Raw genomic sequence first — 18,850 nt, 5'->3', positions numbered from 1 at the left:
GGCACTTTCTTTTCCCTCGACCAGCAAAACTTTGCTGGCACGAATTAAATGTTGCGGATTGCGGCCGGGCGAGCAAATTCCCGAACCGATTCCAACACTAATTTTCCCGAGACGCCACCAGGCTTCGATTCGCAAACAAACGCATCCATCCAACCATTTGTGGATGGAATAAATTTAAAAGATAAATTTAAGCTGATTTGCGGCGTCGAAATGCATTTACAGTGTTCCCGACATATGGTCCACAGACCGGGCGCGGATGCATCATCACCCCCCACCGTGGGTGCAACCAGCCGATCGAAGTTTGAAATTCGATCGGCACAAAAGTAGTACGGGGGACCCAACCGGCTTGCCGCCCGCCATGCTTATCAAACCGAACGTCACATTAATAACACCGACCCAAGAGGCCCGACTCGTGGGTAGGAGGAGAAAGAAGGAGAAACGAGAGGACAGAACCGCACAAGAGTTCCAAAGACACAATCTACACAATAACACACCGGGCGAGAGAGTCAAGTTTTGCATTTAAGCGACCGATTTTGGGCATCGGACGCGATCGGAAAGCAATATGTTAAAATATATGCGTTTGATTCACGTTTCACGGTTGATTATCCAAGTGGGCATGGATGGGGGGGATGGGAGTCAGTCTGCGTGGCAAATTCCCACCGTTCGATCACCCCATTAACTTCCCATGTCCGATAAAACTCCGTCCCTGGAGTGACCCAGGTCCCACACCACTACTCCACACACCAGCGCCACCCTTGGAGTCCAGAGTTCCAACGCCAATATTTTGCCAAAAAAGAGCCCTGGAGAAGAACACGTATGAGAAACGCTTCAGAAAACCCTCATGTGCGCGTTCGGACATCACATCTTGGGGCCGTGTGGGAGAGTCCTAGCTGACTAATGGTGATGGTGCGCTTTTACAGACCAGTGCCAGGTCGGCAGTAAATTGAAATGAAACAAATTACATCCAAAACGGGCCCTTGGTGATGTGCCCTTTTCTTCTAGATCACAGTGAGTAACTTCAGGTTAAGGATGTCTACGGAAAAAGGGAGTTCTTTTTTTTCACTATTATTTGCTACTTGATCAGGAAGAAACGTTGGCGATTTTGTGGTGGATACCATTTAGCTTTCTCGCACAACTATTTCCATCCCTCTAAACTCGCCACCAGGGACTGTCAAATTCACACCATTACTTACTGATGCGTATTAAAAGCATCACGTCCTCCTTTCGCATCCACTCTACGGACTTTGGACTTCTACCTCCCAGCTTCAAGACGGACGCCCTGCCCTGACCCGATACCAACAACGAAGCCCATAAACATAAGTTTCATAGTTAATAATCTTTATATCACTCAGCCAGCACTAACCGTCTCCGTCATGGGCTTCCGTTTTCATGGGAATTTTTGAACATTTTTTTTTTTGGTTTATGCTTCTCAAGTAACATTGACTTCCCCGGGCACTCTCCAGTTAACAGTCTCCGGCTAGCTTTTTTTTAACGCGAGAACCTCTCTTCTCATCGTTTGCAAAAGCTGCAAATCGCAGGGAAAGCGAACAGCATATTTAACACATTTTATTGGCCGATTTTCCACACATTTTTCCTCACGCCTGTCCGTGAGATACCACAAAGAAGCAGAAACAAAGAGCAAACTCTCCACTTCCATATTAACAATGATTCGTTTTACTTAAATTTTTCTCTTTTATTTTCCCCCCGTTTTCAGGTGATGCCAGCAATACGAGCATCGGCAGTGGCGAGGGTACCGGCGAGGAGGATGACGATACGAGCGGCAAGAAAAACCAAAAGAAGCGGGGGATCTTCCCGAAGGTGGCCACGAACATTCTGCGGGCGTGGCTGTTCCAGCACCTAACGGTAAGCCTAAGATGCCTCGTCTAACCGTCGTTGCGTCTTGAATACATTTTTTTTGTCTTGCTGCCTTCACTCTAAAACGCACAAGGAAAAGCATCGAGACATAGTATTACAGGATGGTTCAATCTAGATCGTTGTCTATTGCTGGGGCTTTACCTTAACACTGCAATTTCCCCCATTTGCTTGCCGAGGGAGAGGTCATGCAGCCTTTTGTACACTCGATGGCCCATTAAGGCCCCCCCCCCCCCGTTTTGCTGTAATTGAAGCATCTCGATAACGACCAGCTTTTCTTGGTGGATAATCGATACCCGCCTCCCAGGGTTTTTTCCTTTTGCCAGACCGGCATCATGTACTCGGCCCCTGCAAGTTTGATTCACCGTGTCGACTTGTTAGAGAGCAGGCGCGAGATAGATGTACTTTTTATGCATTTTACAAACTGATATAAATGATTCCCATCCGCCGGGACGACACTAAGATTACTATTGAGATTGGGCATTTAAAGCTGTGTAAATGGATTTTATGTGCACTTTACGAGCGAAAGGACATGACGAAAATGAGCCAAAAAAACAGTAGTATCAGCGTAGGGTAAGGAAGTGTTGTAAGAGGCTATAAGAATAGCAAATAAAAGGATTTTTGAAGTGACATTATTATTCAAAAAAGGAATTATTGTCAATAATACAGGTGGTTCAAGTAGAAAAAAATTCTTCTTCGGCAATTTTGGACCTAACAAAACAATTCTAGTTTAGCGGTGATGAAATATTTCAATGCAAAATAGTTAAGGCCAGTCATCATGACTTCAACTTAAAGAAGAGGAAAGTAAAGTGGAGTGTAGATGTGTCACTTCTTGAAAAGAATCGCACATATAGTTCAAACATAATAAGTTTATTCAGAAACTCCTGAACTGTGAAGAGTTTCAAGGGAGCTTCTAGAATCCATGTTCAAGATCACTCAAGATGCATTGCATGGTGAGATACGGCCTATAAACACCTCATACTTCAGATGATCTAATTTATTTTGTCTTTTGTGCATTGCTATTGCAAAACATGATTGCAGATATTTATACATACATTTTACAGTGATGTTGAAGTATAGACGAAATCCTGGGTTATCTTAGGATACATTCAATACGAATATCTGCGATCTTCTTTAACATCCTCTACTTTTCTGTATATAGACGATATTTATCAAGCAATATAGATAGAATATAGACATAGATGCTCTTTTACGGAAAACTATTATGCCATGAGTCCTCCAAAACTGTCACACTGCAAATGGTAAGCAGTGCTTGTTTTGAATCGAAATTTCTTACGCTTTTCATCCAACTAAAACCCTCCCTTTAGAAAAAAAAAAGCATCCTTTCACGCGCCCTCTGCTACATCCCTGATATCTCGTTCGCATCGCTATCGCTCAAGTGATGCGTTTCAATTTCCCTGATGCGTTTCGTCCCAGTTCGGCTCTCACGGTGACAGTTATAAATGTACTCGGAATTGACCCGTGACAATCTACGCTGGCGAGAGTTGCCAACGGATGAAAGGGACGGCTGCCCTAGCCCAAAAACCGGAAGCTACCGGGAGATGCTGCATTCGTGCGAGTTGGCAGCACCCGCACGAAGTGGCACTACTGCAAGGATACGCGCAATCGACACTTGAAAAACATTTCGCTAATGCTAGTCAAGCCAAGGAAGGAAGGAGGAAAGAAAGTTTTCCCTCCAACAAAGAACTCCACTCTCGTCTAGAGCCAATCGATCAATCGATTTGTATCAAGGGGTGGAATAGATTACGCCACAATCAACTACACGCTCACACACGAGACCTAGCACGATGCCTTAGGTTGGTTTGCGTCACACACAATGCTGCAATGGAAAAAGGGCTCCCATACGGATACACACACACACACACACACGCATACATGCATTACGCATAGCATGAGCAGCAGCAGCAGTTGGATTATTCGTCTAAATCACACACGCACTTATACGGAAATCTCCTATGCGAATTCTAGAAGCATGCAGTGATGGGTTCTATCGAACTGACCTCCGGTCATCTTCACTCTCTCGAAAACTCTGGGTTACGCAAATCACACAGCACAGCAAATGATCGGATGCGAACAGAGCGAACAATAAAAGGATCAAAAAGAGCATCAAAAATCCACATCCACCCGAACAAATAATAATACACACGGCAGACGACTTCTCGAAGAAATGCCTGTCCTCCCCTGGCCCCGAGCATCAGCCCCTCGGGCGGGAGCAATAGTAGAAGCAGTACTTGTGCCAAGCCCCTGTACCAAACCACCCGAACAAGCATATGAAATGCAATAATGCAAATTTATTCCAACAGCACATCATCTAGGCATTTGTTCACACTTTGCTTCGGTAATAGGACTTTGACGGGTGTTTTGTTTTCGTCCAAATACCCGTGGACCTCCGGTGTCCCCCGTGTCATCCACACACACACACCCGCCTCTCGACGATGACAAGAGTCGGGAAGGGAGGGCAAGAAAGTAGACCTTGTTTGCTAATTAAATCGTTCGGGTATGCCAAGTAGTGTTGTTGCTGATGTTGTCTTGTCTTGTTTCCCGCCTTTTTCTTCTATTCGTTTGACTTTTTCATTCTATACTACTTCCACCGTGGTTCACTGTTAAATAAATCATTCGGCTCATAACTTAAGAGTCGTAAAAGTGTAATAAATTTCATCCATTCCCGGGGTCCCGGGTTTTTTTTCTCTGTGGAGCAATGGCGGCCGACATGTGCGCGATCACTCTGCTGCATCGACCCGATCGATGGATGTCATCCAAAAAATGTGCCGGCTGTGGCACCACGATTGATCGATATCGGTTTTGTGTGATATTAATATATGCCTCTTTTTACGAATATCGGTTCCGGTCGGCACACATTTTCACGAGTGGGAATTAAAACAAAAGCGAAAAACTCGCGTGCGCGCGCTCTCGTACGCCACATGCTGCTGCTGACCCGATCATTCGTTTATGATCATAAACATTATCTCCTTAGGGGGAAAAAAATTTACCACCCTCAAACACACACACACATTGTAGCTCTCTTACTCTTACTCATGTTCTCTATCGAGATATGCTTTTTATGGGTTTTTTTCCCCCATTCAACTCCCCAGCCAAGTTCCTGACGTTCCCTGACGAGTCCGATGATCGGTTTTATTGCATTTTCATTGCCGGAACGATCGATCGATTTGGCGATCAACGCGGGGTTCTTTTTTGTTTTATTTCTTCTCTTCGTTTTTCCCAATTCCCTCTTCTTACCTCTTCGTTTGGGGAACCTAATTTTTACTACTTTACATTAAATTGAAACATTTGACATTAATCCAACGATCGGCCTTCGCGCCACGTAGATCTTGACGCCGGGCCTTTTGGATGAGGGTGCGGAATGGGAAGTGGAACGGAGAGAAGAGAAGGGTTTGCTTTTTCCCCCCCCGTGTGTTCCAAAAACCATTGTGCCGTGAAGCGTAAACGCACAATGACTCACACATCAATACACGATTGATCGTTCGATTCGATCGATCACTCTCGCTCTACACCTTGCAACGCGGAACCAATCGTTGAAAACCGCCATTCATTCCGGGTCCACAAAACGGCGATGCATATGGTGCCGCATGCAATTGTCCTTCTGCAATTCGCATGCATACTCATGGTAAATGCATTATGCCATTCCACCAGTGCTTCAGCACTTCTATTCCCTTTACCCCACGGTGCTGGCAGAGTTGATTTGTTGTTGCGCACAGAACGGCCGAAGACACAAAGAACACGAAAAGCCCGAACCGGCAACCGACGGTTCAGCTAAAAGCTGTTGCACTTTATGCACACGCCAACGCCACCCATTCAACCCCCCCCCCCCCTCTCCGCAGAAAGTGCATTAAAAACAAGCAGTGCACCGCGATGCGTTACTGCGTACAGAGCAAGTTGCAAGTTCATTCTTGAACCGTCAGAGTGCACGCTGCAAAAAAAAGAACCAGCAAAGAAGGGAGAAACAATCACCAATCGACTAATAGTCGTAGTAATACGGTACTCGCGCTTCCCCCAAACGGGAAGGTCCCCCCCCCCTCCCAACCGACACACACCCTCGGGGCCATTAGGCCCCACGGGGGATGAAGGATGGCCTCGAAGGTCTTCGACGGGTGCTGCTGCCGTCGAGAAGACCGTCCCGTGTACGGATTAAAATACAAACGCGAGTTCAGCGGGAAAGGCTCGCTGCTGCTGATCCGGTTGCAGCAAAAGTGAAATAAAACAAAACCCCAACAGAGAGGCAGCCCCTTCCCCATGCCGGGGCGCTTGAACCCTGGCGGGCACGGCCCCAGACGAAGATGCAGCCTTTTTTCTTATGCATTCCCGCCATGGAATATCAATGACCGGCGTTCGAGAACACACGAACATGCGGCTTTCGAACGTTCGCGTTCCTCTCGCTGGCCCAAAGGTCGAAAAAAAAACAACCGGTGAAGAAAATCCGCAACGAAAGGCTGGAATCGCGCGCTGGAATAAGGACTGATTTAAGAGCATTTTTCGTATTTTATATGCATATACATGGGCAATAATTTGCATTACATAAATATAAATGTCTAAAAATATTTGTCAGTCCGTATTGACATTCACGTGGAAGGATAAGATAATTTTTCCCCTCGCTTTTCCGCCTCCTACTCCACCAACTCCACTCCTTTCTCCAGCTATCTTCCCTTCGATTCGACCGTTGGTTGGCAAGTAGCTGAATGGGGGGGAGTGAAAAATTTGCCATTCGCGATTGTCGCACTCCCGGATCTTCTTTTCCCAGGGCGATCGTGATGGGGGCGCACTGATGCACACACGCGGCAAGTCTCCTGGTGAACGTGGTGTACATGATTTTTTCTTGTTTTGTTTTTTGTGGGAGGCGAGTGGTTTCTACATGTTAATGTGGGACCCGATGCCGATACCGGCGTCAGGTTGCGCCGGTAAAGTACGTGGGTTGGTCGGCTTGTCGGCGCTGGTCGGCGCAGTCCTTGTAGTAAGTGACCCTGAACAAAAATGTTCAACACTGCGGGTACACACTGCACGAATGCACAGCAACGCTGCGTGTAACAGGCAGGATCACCAGAAGATTGTACACTTTTTGAATATTATTAATTGATTCATCAAAATCAAATTGGATGATCTTGTGAGCGTAAAAGGGAGTAGAAATTGCTCTATAACTTGTGGAAAAATTGAAGTGGAAGCAAAGAAGGCTCAATGGAGCAACACATCCTAGATTTTATTGGTCAGTTCTGTACAACATATTAATGTTCCCAAGGACCTAAATAATAATCCTTCTGAAAAAAGTCAAGGCTTTCTGATGACATTTAGTCTAATCGCCTGATAAAGTTTTGCTCAAAGAAAGATTTTGTTGCCCAGTACTTTGTGAAACTATCTGGCTCAGCAAGTCTTTTTCTTCATAAGCACTATAATACCAAGAGGTCTTGGTCGACCATTTCTACGTTCCTTGACTTGATTTACAGGTAGTTATGATAGTAGGTCCTGTGAACGAATGAACGGTGCTTATGACATTTGATGGAGGCCCCTCTTCAGCTTAGCTTCATGGACCTTAGTCTGAGCTTGAACACCTGTGTTCTGTATCTCTTTATATTGCCCAGGAATTTGGTTTGGTGATAAAGTCAAAAATTGTATCTCCTCTTTGGGATTATTTAATGCCTCCATATTTAGTTTAAATGTGACGTTTATTTGGGAGATATTTTATCCTGATCGATCGCTTTACGTAAAGAAATTGCTCAGTCGCTTGTAATATGAGCTACTCTATCGGTTCTCAAAGATCCCAAAACGCTAGTCTAACTGTCACAAGTTTGAAGTGACTTCGCCGCAAGTTCCAAAGATGTGTTAAAAATTAGCTAATAATTATTGGAATAATCACCAACAACGTAAGCTCTTTCCAAACACTTCTAGACAAAACTTCCTAACGACTCTCCCCACCGATGCTTAATATACAAATTTTCCGACACACTATCACGCTATCAACAATAAGAGCAAACGATCAAATAAGACCTTACTCGTGCCGCCACTAAAACACCAATACGTGCCCCGCCAATCGCCTCCCTAATCGAGCTCTCAGATTTTAATTAACAAACAATCCAAAAGAGATCAGTCCTCAGCTCCGAGGCAGGGGCTCTCTCACCGTGTTCTACGGTTCTAGCATACATATGCTAGACGTACCTCGTGTTCCCGTTTAATCGGGAAGGGTCGTCGTGGCAAAAGTGGCACTTGAATTCTGTTGTTGTTATTGGTTGCTGGCAAAAACATACTTTGCATTGCTATACAAACACACTACACGATTTCTTCACCGAGAACTGATTTCATTTTTGTTTTTCTTTCTCACCGCAGCATCCCTACCCATCGGAGGACCAGAAAAAGCAGCTAGCACAAGACACGGGGCTGACGATATTGCAAGTTAATAACTGGTAAGTGTTTTTTCCCCATACGCTACAAACACACAGACACACACGGTACGGCTTTCCACAGAGCACCACTCCAGGACCCTGGGCGGAAACAATTCGACAGAAAACCTTCCTCTCAAGGGTTTTCGTTCGTGGGCGAGAGAATCGTTGTTTCTCTCGTTAACCCCTTTTTTCCATGCAAAGCCTGCTGGTGATCGTTGATTCGCCGTCCTAAATCCCTGAGCGCTCACCTAACCAAGAGTGGAGAGGAGGAAGAGATTTGCAGCTCTATTTAGTCAGTGGAGGGAAAATTAAAGGAATAAAGGGCAAATCCTTCCATGCGGCATGACGAAGGTGGCAGTCAAATTTGTTGTTTACCCACAAAATACACACACACACACGCAAACGCTAGTTCAAAGGGATATACGCGGCACACGAGCAGCTCACCTGCACCCAGCAGCACATATGTGGAGTGAAGTTTTGCGATTGATTCCTTCTGGGCTAGGGAGCCTGTACAATAATCTCGACGCGGTATGAATGGCGTAATTGTTCAATTGTTAAAACCGTTTGCTATTCATACGCTTCTCCTTAATGTCACTTTACACACAAAACCGTGGACGATGTTTTCTTCTTTTGAACGGTTTTACCACCGGTTTGTAGGTTGATTAGTACCATCTAGCCTATACTTGAGCAGTCATCACCCTACCGAATTCCTGCCAAACCTGGCTCGCAACGAAGGGACACGTTTGATTCGCGCCCGGCAAACAAATACGAAGCAGGCGTGAAACAATTGTCAGGGACAATATGTCACATGCAGCTTACAACTTCGGTTTTTGTTTTCCCCGAGCATTTAAAATTCAAGGATTAATGAGAACAAGAAGTATATTCTATAAAGCAAACTTCAAGTCAGAAGATTCTTTCAAGAGAAGTTTTTAAGAAGAATGTTGTTAACTCTTTGAACTCTATCATTCTTCCTGAGTGCGCTGTAATTAGCAAGCATAGCATGGATCTCACTTGTCCAAGTTAAATTGGATCAGAAAACATCCGGAACTTTTGATCAGGAAACATCTCATCAGAAAGAGCTTAGGAGATTTGGGATTGGAATTCTTCGAGGCATCAAGAAAACAGAACAGACGATTGAACAAGAATATTTGTGTGGAATACCGACATTCCCGAACAACCCCGACATGTTCCAATGTTCCTGCAAATAAACTAATTATTCTCTAAAGTCTTCAAAACACTACAAATTCACACCGTTCCTTAAGCGATGATTTCAAGCATAGAAATTATATTTCCTCCAAAATATGGCTCTTGCTAAAACTGTTCAATAGTTGTCTTAAAACTAACTTCTTCTACTCAATTGGAAATTGAGTCTCTATTTTTCTTAAAATTCCCTGACGTTCTTGTGCGTCAGCATACATGAATAAATAAATCCCACATATTAGCAGTAAGCTTATGGGGATACGTGAAAGAAAACATCCGTTCTCAGACATCACATTAGTTTCGAATAGTTTGCCCTACTGTGCCTAACTCCTTCCTGTCCTGTTGGGACAGAAGACGGGACACCATTTATTTTGCCATGCCATGTCCCATCGAATTGGGAACCAATCATTTTCCCCATTAAACCGCACACACACACACGAGGTTGACCCTCCCAATATTGTGTGCTCCTGAGATCCTGTCCTCTGTCGCCCTTTACTGGGTCATTTCAAATTCATACCAAATTCTTGTTACTTTCTTTCGGACTTCTTTCACTCTATTTGCTTCTGTCCCCGTGTGTGTGTGCATACGTGTGTCACCCTTCGATGCGGATGAAGAAGCAATTTTCATGTTTAACTTACGACGCTGCACAAACAAATATCTAAACAAAAATGAATTCCATACCACCGGCCGTCCTCTGGCCCCTTGCTACTGTGGTCAATCTCCCAGAATTGCCCATACCAAGTAGGTAGCGCACTAGTAGCGATGGTAGGGAAATGAAAGTAAGCCAAGGGAACCTCCGTTTCGCTTTGGTCCCCGGGTAAAGTCACGCGTGGCGGAGCGCGGGATGCCAAACCAAACTTCTACAATCACTAGATGAGGTGATTTATTATTGTTTAATTTCCATAAATCAAATAAACTGTGCAATCCAATCCCGGAATCGCATCCCGTGCCGTCGCGTGGGTTTTTCGCTGGGGGAAAATCCCTTTCTTCGTCCTCCTGGAACCCCTTCTCCCTCCGTCTTTCTGCCTCCGACATCCGGACATGGTTTTTGGGCAGCACGTTTCGTGCCGCTGATCTGGCACCGATAGGAACGCAACCACACCATGGCCACCCTGCCCAACCGTTAAGATGTGTAATTCGGGAATGGAATTCTTTCGGAAATACGGACGCCTTTTCCCCCGAAAAACCCCAGACCTCTCCGCGTCCCCAAGCCCCATTCCACCGGCAAGAGAAGGAAGTAATCTCTTTTTTGGGAAATTTTTGGGTTGGAAATTACAGATTCTTATCAGTACGTACGCCCGCTTTTCCCTTTTTCTCCTGTCCACCCGTCACTTCTCACCACGCCTGTCGCTTTTCTGGTCGAAGCGAGCAAGCAGAAGAAGAAGAAGAAGCAGGAGGTGGTGGAAAAAAACAAACCCTCCCCCCGTTAGCTGACGGATACGGTCGAAAAGAGCGAGTCGATCTCTCAACCAAGCCCAGAGACCCGACCCTACAACAAAACACACAGAGTGTGTCACACGGCTTTTTCCCTTTTGAATGTTTTATCACCTCGCGCGAGCGTTCGCAACCAACCCAGAGCACCACCACCTCGAATTTCCCTCCTTCTTGTCAGTTGTTGTTGTCCTTGGGCCGGGGCCGGAAAAACACGACGCGATATCCTTCATCCCGGTTCGGTTCAACTCTAATCATTTCACTTCACTTGATTAATGTGTTTGTTCCATTTTCTCGAAAAACTCAACCCCCTGATGTTCCCGGGGCGTACATTCGAGCGACCGGGAGGTTTTTCGCCTGTCTTATCCTTTATCAGAAACGATGCTGCTAGATGCTAGCTGTTTTCTCTGTTGTTCTATGTGTGGCTGAACCTCCTCCACCGTACTCATCCGACGTTTTGCTTTCTTTTATCTCCGCAGGTTTATCAACGCGAGGCGCAGAATAGTGCAACCCATGATAGATCAGTCCAACCGAGCAGGTTAGTATCCGAGGAGTAGTATGGCCGCCGGGCTTCCGGGAGGCATCGGTATCGTTTCGCTCGGCATCAGACCACGAGCAAGCGACCCGTTTGTCCTTATCCGCTGTAGCGTAGCTAATGGTTGTTAATGTGTATTGTATTTACGTTTGTATTGCGAAGTAGCGCAATTTTATCTCGCCAAAGCCTTGGCCCTCTTTTTTTCCCCCCTAGCCGCTTTTCCGATTGCCCCAAAAACTCCGGTACTATCTCGCTTTCCCCGGTGTAGAATCACAATAATCACAAGAAAGCTACATTTGTTTGTAACACACAAGCACGAACCATCCCAAAACCCCCCCTATCTGTATCAGTGTACTAGTACGATAGCAATGAAGACTTTGAATTCTAGAAAAACGAATGGTATATATGTACTTGACTTACTCTTTCGTGTGAATACCGAGCAATTATTTATGTGTAACGAAGTCGAGAGGAAAATCATTCTAAATTCAAATTTTAACTGGCTTACATATCTTGAGGCGCACTCTAATTTCTGCCATACATCACGAGCAATCCGAAGCACTTACCGTGTTTGCTTCATTTATCACTTTCCTTATCATTGCGCCTAATGAAACGGATAAACCGATTTTCGAAGGATCAGTCAAAGTCGAAAGTCGAAGGATCAGCAAATCGAAACACTTTTAATTTACGAGCTTCAAGGACACGGTCCTGGCGAAACTCGGTCTCCGTTTCGTAACCCGCAGCTAAAGCTTGTTGCGGAGATTGTCGTTATCGGTGAGAGAAACTCCTTTTTTGCACTTTCAGACAATCGTTCATTCAAAAACGTTCCCCAAAATCGTTCCTTGATAATCCACCGCTAGGTTTTGTATTGCTATCCCCCCGACTCGGCCAAGATGGAGCCGGGGAGGATGGGACCTTAATTACCGTTCCCGGGGCGAGACATTTCCATTATTCATGAAGTCTGAAAGGATCGCGTACCGAAGCTCGGACGGAGGTTGGGGTTAATAATGTGAAATGGAAAATCTATCTCGCAACACCCCCAGAAACACGCACCATCGACCAGTCAGTCGCCCAGACACATTCGCAAAAGTCTAAATTAATGTGACAATGAGCCTTTGCTCGACAATGAAATTGGTACGCCGGCGTACATTTCCATCAATGCTGATGGTGGTAGCACCATGCTGAACGGGTTTTTTATGTCTTTATTTGGTTGTTCAGGATAGCTGATTTACGGTTGTCCACGTGAGCAAGAGAGGGAAATAGCTTATTCGTTTGGATTTTTCGAAAACAAGATCCTTGAGTCCTTAGGCATTCTGAGGTTGAAACTCGTTAACATTGAACGTTTTATGATTTTTTCTTGAAGAGTTAGTTTATAATTCTTCGTTGGGAGACCAACATGTGGAGGAGCAAATGATTTGTCATTAGCAATTGTGCTAAGGTAGGAGTTATGGAGTAACAATTTAGCAATGGAGTACAAGACATATTCCACAGATACAGAGTCAGAGTTAGACGGACCAGATCAGCGTCATATAACCTCTACTGAAATTCTAGAATGTACCGAATTCGTAAGGAGTCTGCAAACTTGATCAAATCTGATCAATCGCTGAAATCTGAATCTAAAATCTATCTGATCAAGATAAAGTGCATGAAAACTTTGTATTAAAGTTTTAATAAGTTTTTAGTAGTTAGTATATTCAAAAATCGAGCTAGAAAATTCAAATTTGATGCTGCAACATCCCTTTTTCCAATAACCCAATCATTTTTCCAACAATCTGATGGTCCTGATGTAATGGTTGATGGTGTAGTCTTTAGCCTTTTTGTCCTTCGCCTGAATATAACACTTGTTCTCAGTGCGAGCCACTCGGCCTATCATAGGCATTAGTGTGATAGCTATCTCACAAAATTTAGGCTTAGCTTGTAACCTTTGAAATCCTCTAATGAATGCCCAAACTTTTTCGGCCTAAACTTACCACGATCATAAAACAGCACTAAGTGAACTACTTGACAAGATACAATGCATTCAAACACCAACTAACATATAGTTCTTGTGTTTCTCCCTAGTCCCAAGTACTGTCCTCACCCTTTTAGTCAGTTCCGGTACTGTTGAAGTTAACTGAACGCTCGTTCTTTTTCTTCTTCTTCTTCTTCTTTTCTTTTTGGTTTGACCAGTATATTCTCCGATTTCAGTGTACACACACCCGGGCCCGTCGGCCGGCTATCCGGACGCGATGAGCTACATGATGGACGGACAGGCACAAATGATGCACCGAGCACCGGGCGATCCAGCGTTCCACCAGGGCTACCACTATCCACCGGCCGAGTACTATCCGCACCATCTGTAAGATGAGAGCCGGTAGCGGGCTTTCCCTATCGGGGACGAACCTTACGATCATCCCGACGGGGGCGCCATAATGGTGGCGCCAGTTCACCAACCAACCAACCACCACACCCCGAGACAGCCTTTAAGCCAGCAACAAGCTCAACGCAACGGTCGAAAGATTCATACTCGATCGGACCGTACAGGATGTGCATATGCAAAGGTAATTTCAAAACCAAACCATAGGCGGCGAGGTGTTACGTATTCGTTATTCTACAACTAATAAATTTGATTGGTTTATTCTTTTAGGCTAAAACGATGCATTTATGGCATACCCTTAAGGAATAGGAACTTCCTTCAAAAACACAATCATACCCACCCACCCAAACTATCACACACATGAACTCGAACAAAAAGCACATCTCGAACGCCCACCGCGCCAACGGGTATGTTGGGAAGCATAGATGGATCTACAGTGAAAGGGGAACCAGTAGTAAGTGTGGTGTTGGATCGTGACGTGCAGTAGTTGACGTTGACCAGCATCAACATCAACGCAAAACGTGGCCATTTGAAGTAACCAAAAAAAAGAGAAAGCGTTTAAAGAAAAAAAAAAACTAGCCGAGAGGAACAAAATGCGTACACCTGCGCGTATACAGCACACCACGGTGCAGCTTGAGACGAACCCAAGTCCTAAGACGCGCAGGACGGATCAAGTACATTGGACAAAACTGTGGCCAGTGGCAGCAACACACCATGTGTGTACGATCTCATTTCGCTGGGATGGACAGGAAGAAGCAAAGGAACACGATGACGTGACGTGAAGGGACATCGGCAGCAGCGTGCACCTTAGAGATAGTTATCGCTACATCTGCGAAACAAGGTATCTTTAAGCTCATCTCAAAAATCATCATCATCATCATCGGCAGCGCATCATCTTTGACTCGTGTACTCAAAGTGCCAACAGTTTGCTTGTTCCGTTTCCGTCATCAAATTCACGCCAAGTTCCCGGAGAACAGGACTTCCACCTGTGTCCTGCTGTGTCCGGCAACCCCCGTAGTCGAAACTGTTACACGATGTAAGTGCTGCTGCTGCTACTACTACTACCTACCACTTGCTTACCGTGTGCTGTTGTTGCTTACGTGAAAGAAAAGCGATATTTAATTTGTACTACCATTAGACGAAATTGTGTTAGCATTATTGTAAACAACTCAGTGCGCGCAAGAAGTGAAAGTGACTGCAGGGGATTAACAGCGGTTAAGTAAAGTAGAAACATACACAAAACGGCAGAACAAAACAACGCATGTGATTGAAAAGTGTAAGCGAGATACGGACTATCGGTGTTAAACGAAAAAGGGGTTAGGTAATAATATATTACGAGCACGTAACAGAGAAGAAAACACTCAACAACAAGGTAGAGAAGAAAGAAGCACTTTAACATACAAAACAATGTGAATATCAAACAGGATAAACAGGAGAGAACGGCGTACGGGAATGTATTTAGAAGTCTCCTAGTGTCGGGACAAAGCAACCGAACGTGTGTAAATAGCAATCCTACGCCTAATGTTGGCATCTAGCAATTAATTAACCACACAACACACATGATAAGAACGCAACACACACACCACTGACAGAGGACACATTTTTCAACGGAAACTTGGATGTTACCAAATCGTGAGGACACACCACATTTGCTAGTGTTGTGTAGTGGGGTTTGCATTAAGTGCTTACTACAAATTGCAAACGAGCGATCACTCTTCACCTACACCATCTCTTACATACGCTCTATCGTGTTCCCAACTTCCTGCGGCAGAAGGATCGTGAGTATCTCACGCACACCGTCGTGACGCTTTGATGGAAGCGATTTAGAAGGAACATTAAAAAGATGGCCGATCTTCATGGCCATTTGCTTTCTGCCGTATCAAAATTGCACATCAAAGCTAGTTAAAGGCAAGAACAAAACACTAAATGAGGAAATGTTTTCTAGCTTAAAATTGTTTTGCTTTTTTTGCGGAAATACAAACAAAAAAGCAATAAACAAGACGATGTCGCTAGGTAAATTGTTTTTTGATTCTTCGCACACGAACCTCATTTCGGGAAGCAGGGAAAGCACTGGTTGCATGAAGTATGGTGTGAAAATTAATTATGTTATTCATCACACACAGACACCACAGACAGACAACAGTTGAAAACACTAACAGTAAAAGCCGGACGGGGAAAAAATGGCCGGTCGTGTACATTAGGCAAGGATCAGAAGATCGGGTTGTACACTAACAACCAAGAGTGGGAGAGACATCAACGAATTTAATTATCGATAAAAAAAAACACAACATGTACACATAAAATCACACATTAGAACACACTCACACATCATGTAAAACGCGAGACACGAGATTATGAATGGTATCCTTTCGTTAACGTTTAGATGGATAAGGAAAAGATCAGTGTGTAAGTGAAAGAGAGAAAGAGAAAAGAAGTGTATGTAAGTACGATTTATATTAAATTCAAGCAACGCGCGATGCGGAACAATCGAAGCAAGATGAAGGTGGAAAAGAGGATTGTGTGTTAACAAAAGAAAACTCACACACACACTCAAAAACACCACAAAGAAGAATGCACAAGAATGGTAAAAAGAGGGAGAACGAAAAGGGAAAACCGGCCAAGGAATGGGGCTGGATGAAATATGTACAAGTGAACAAACAAGTTGTCATGTTAGTAGTTATGTTTTTTGCATTAGTTTCACATGTTTCATCCATTCAAACACACACACAAACACAAGCAATTCTTTTGTTTTTACAATCCTCTTGTGCAAGCTCAAACAGCATTTAGTTAAATAGCGAAGCTTTCAAATCTCACACAAAAACACATTTGATTGTTTGTACCACACACAAAATGGCCGTGGTGGTAGTACACAATTAGCAAATGGCGCCCTCGTTTAAAAAAACGCGAAGGAAAACCAGTGGAAACAGGAGATTGTAATAGAGAATAGAATAGAACCAGTAATAATACCAACACACACTAGACGATACAAGTGCACACACCAAGCTGCAAAATGGCGGTGGGTTTCGTAACCCCAACTCTCGCCACAGGCCACCACCAATCTTTTTCTTCTTCATCTCGCGCATCCCGCATTTTAGAGTATAGGGTTTTTTTTAGCATGTAAAAATAAGAAAGGAAAAAGCTGCTGCTGCTACTGTTTTTTTGTTTGTGTAATGTTTGTAATGTGTAATAATTGCTTAAGGCCAACCAAACACACCACAGGCAAAGTTTTAGTTTGTAGCAATTTATTATTATTATTATTATGAAAATTATTATTATTAATATTATTGCTAACTGCTAGCGGTAAATACTTCTTGTTAGTTTCAATTTGTCGTTAGTTTCCCACATTTTCCGGATTAGATTGTTTTTCGCTTCTTCTTCTGTTTTCGTCAACTGTTTAATCATTTCTTTATCCTAAGCCCGTCAGCTCACTCGACACAACCTGCTATCTTTTCCTGTACTTCGGTTATAAATCCAATGTTTCGGTGGATGTGTTATGTGTGAAATCGAATGTACTATGTACAATAGAGTGTTCCCAGTTTTCTAACAAACTTCAAGCTGTTCACAGAAAGTGTCGTTAAAGTGCAAAATAGTACTTCAACTTCCAGCGCAGTTACAGCAGCGAATTAATACAACGATATAAAAACGCTCGAACACACCCTTCACACAATCAACCACACAAAATCATTTGCTTCAGACTGTGTAAAAAAATCAAGTTTTGTGCTGTAAATATAGTAACCGGAAAATGGTGGGAAAACTTGAGCGGAAAATAGTGAAAAAGAAAACACTGAGTGCGTGTACAAACCGCAAAACGGAGAAGTTGCAAAAACGAATCGTAGCAAAAAAAATAAAATGCGTGTAGATGATGCAGGGTTAAGCGAAAACAAATACGCTAGTAAGTAAATGATTATGCCGAAGAAGAAGAAAAAGAGATGATCCGAAGAAGAAGAAAAACCATACATAAGAAGGAAACAGGAAGCGTTAGCAAAAGAAAGCTATATCGAACACAAAATCGCTGAAATAAAAAAGAAAACCTTTCAACATTATGATTTGCTTTTGGTTTTTTTTGTTTTTGTCTTTGTTTGTTATTTTCTTATTTTTGGTTTATGTTTAGTGTTAAGTATCCTTCTTATCCTTAGTATCCTATTTTTTCCTCTTCTGTAAGAGAATTTCTCATTTATAAATCTATGTATCAATTTCTTGACTTGTTTGTACTTATCTAATTTTATTATGTATTTAACGTTTTCTATCATCATTTAAAGTTGGAAACTTTTTATGTTTCTTTTACGATAGTTTTATACACCTGAAAAGAATCGCTATCGTACCAAGAAGCAACCGATAACGATAGGTGGCACTGTGATGATCGTTTTAGAAACAGTTCAAATACGTACGAAGTAATGATCGAACCTACGTTTGATCATGTGCAAAAGAGGGTAAGGATGCAGATCCGGTGACATACAAACAGGTTCATTAAGTATACAAAAGCAGGTCTTACTGTTTACTTAAAAAAACACTTTATAATTGTGTTTGCAATACTTTCAACTAGCTTTTACAGTTTGTCGCAGATCATAAAGCTAGTGTCTCCATGTTTAAAACAACAAAGTCATGGAGACACTTGTTCTTTGTGCTATGCAGAAAACACTTTAAGAAGCACTTAAGAAAATTTTAGAAAAAAGCAAAACCAGTTCCTTTCATTTTATTCGGTTCCTTCTTCAGTAACGAATCGTAACGCTGCAAGCGCTAATTTGGTCGAAGCGTACAAAAGTTTCATTTCCCTTAAAAGCTCTTCTTCTTGAAGAGTTGTACTCGATCGAGCTGACAAGTCGTCAAAAAAACAGAAACAAAAAACCAAACTTAACAACCCTTAAAACACTACGGAACACGATCATACACATTGTGATGATTAGGTTCAAACTATACGATGATGATGCACCGCAAATGAAGTATACGAATTCGCTAACAAACAAACTAACGATTGGGCTTTTTTTGTACATGAGAGATTAAGAATTTATTGCAACACAAAAAGTTCATATATACATATATTTAAAAATCTAT

General features: G+C 43.4%; 1 protein-coding gene across 7 annotated transcripts in view; it reads left to right on the top strand.

Annotated features, from left to right (window-relative positions):
• Positions 1-17,841, top strand: part of LOC118504564 (homeobox protein homothorax) — a 173,177-nt gene extending 155,336 nt beyond the window's left edge. For 6 of the 7 annotated variants that reach the window (XM_036039176.1, XM_036039179.1, XM_036039177.1 and 3 more), the window contains 5 exons: positions 1,715-1,863; positions 8,224-8,300; positions 11,390-11,448; positions 13,612-13,982; positions 14,069-17,841. In XM_036039176.1, coding sequence (XP_035895069.1) covers positions 1,715-1,863; positions 8,224-8,300; positions 11,390-11,448; positions 13,612-13,784 — 458 coding nt within the window. In that variant the 3' untranslated portion in view covers positions 13,785-13,982; positions 14,069-17,841. The remainder of the gene's footprint in view (positions 1-1,714; positions 1,864-8,223; positions 8,301-11,389; positions 11,449-13,611; positions 13,983-14,068) is intronic. The other variant, XM_036039180.1, reaches the window with a different exon arrangement.
• Positions 17,842-18,850: the final 1,009 nt, after the last annotated feature.

This window comes from Anopheles stephensi, chromosome 2 (assembly GCF_013141755.1).
Source record: "Anopheles stephensi strain Indian chromosome 2, UCI_ANSTEP_V1.0, whole genome shotgun sequence".
In the NCBI taxonomy this organism is placed as follows: domain Eukaryota; kingdom Metazoa; phylum Arthropoda; class Insecta; order Diptera; family Culicidae; genus Anopheles; species Anopheles stephensi.
Note: the sequence above shows the minus strand (reverse complement) of the source record. Positions and strands in the feature narration are given on the sequence as shown.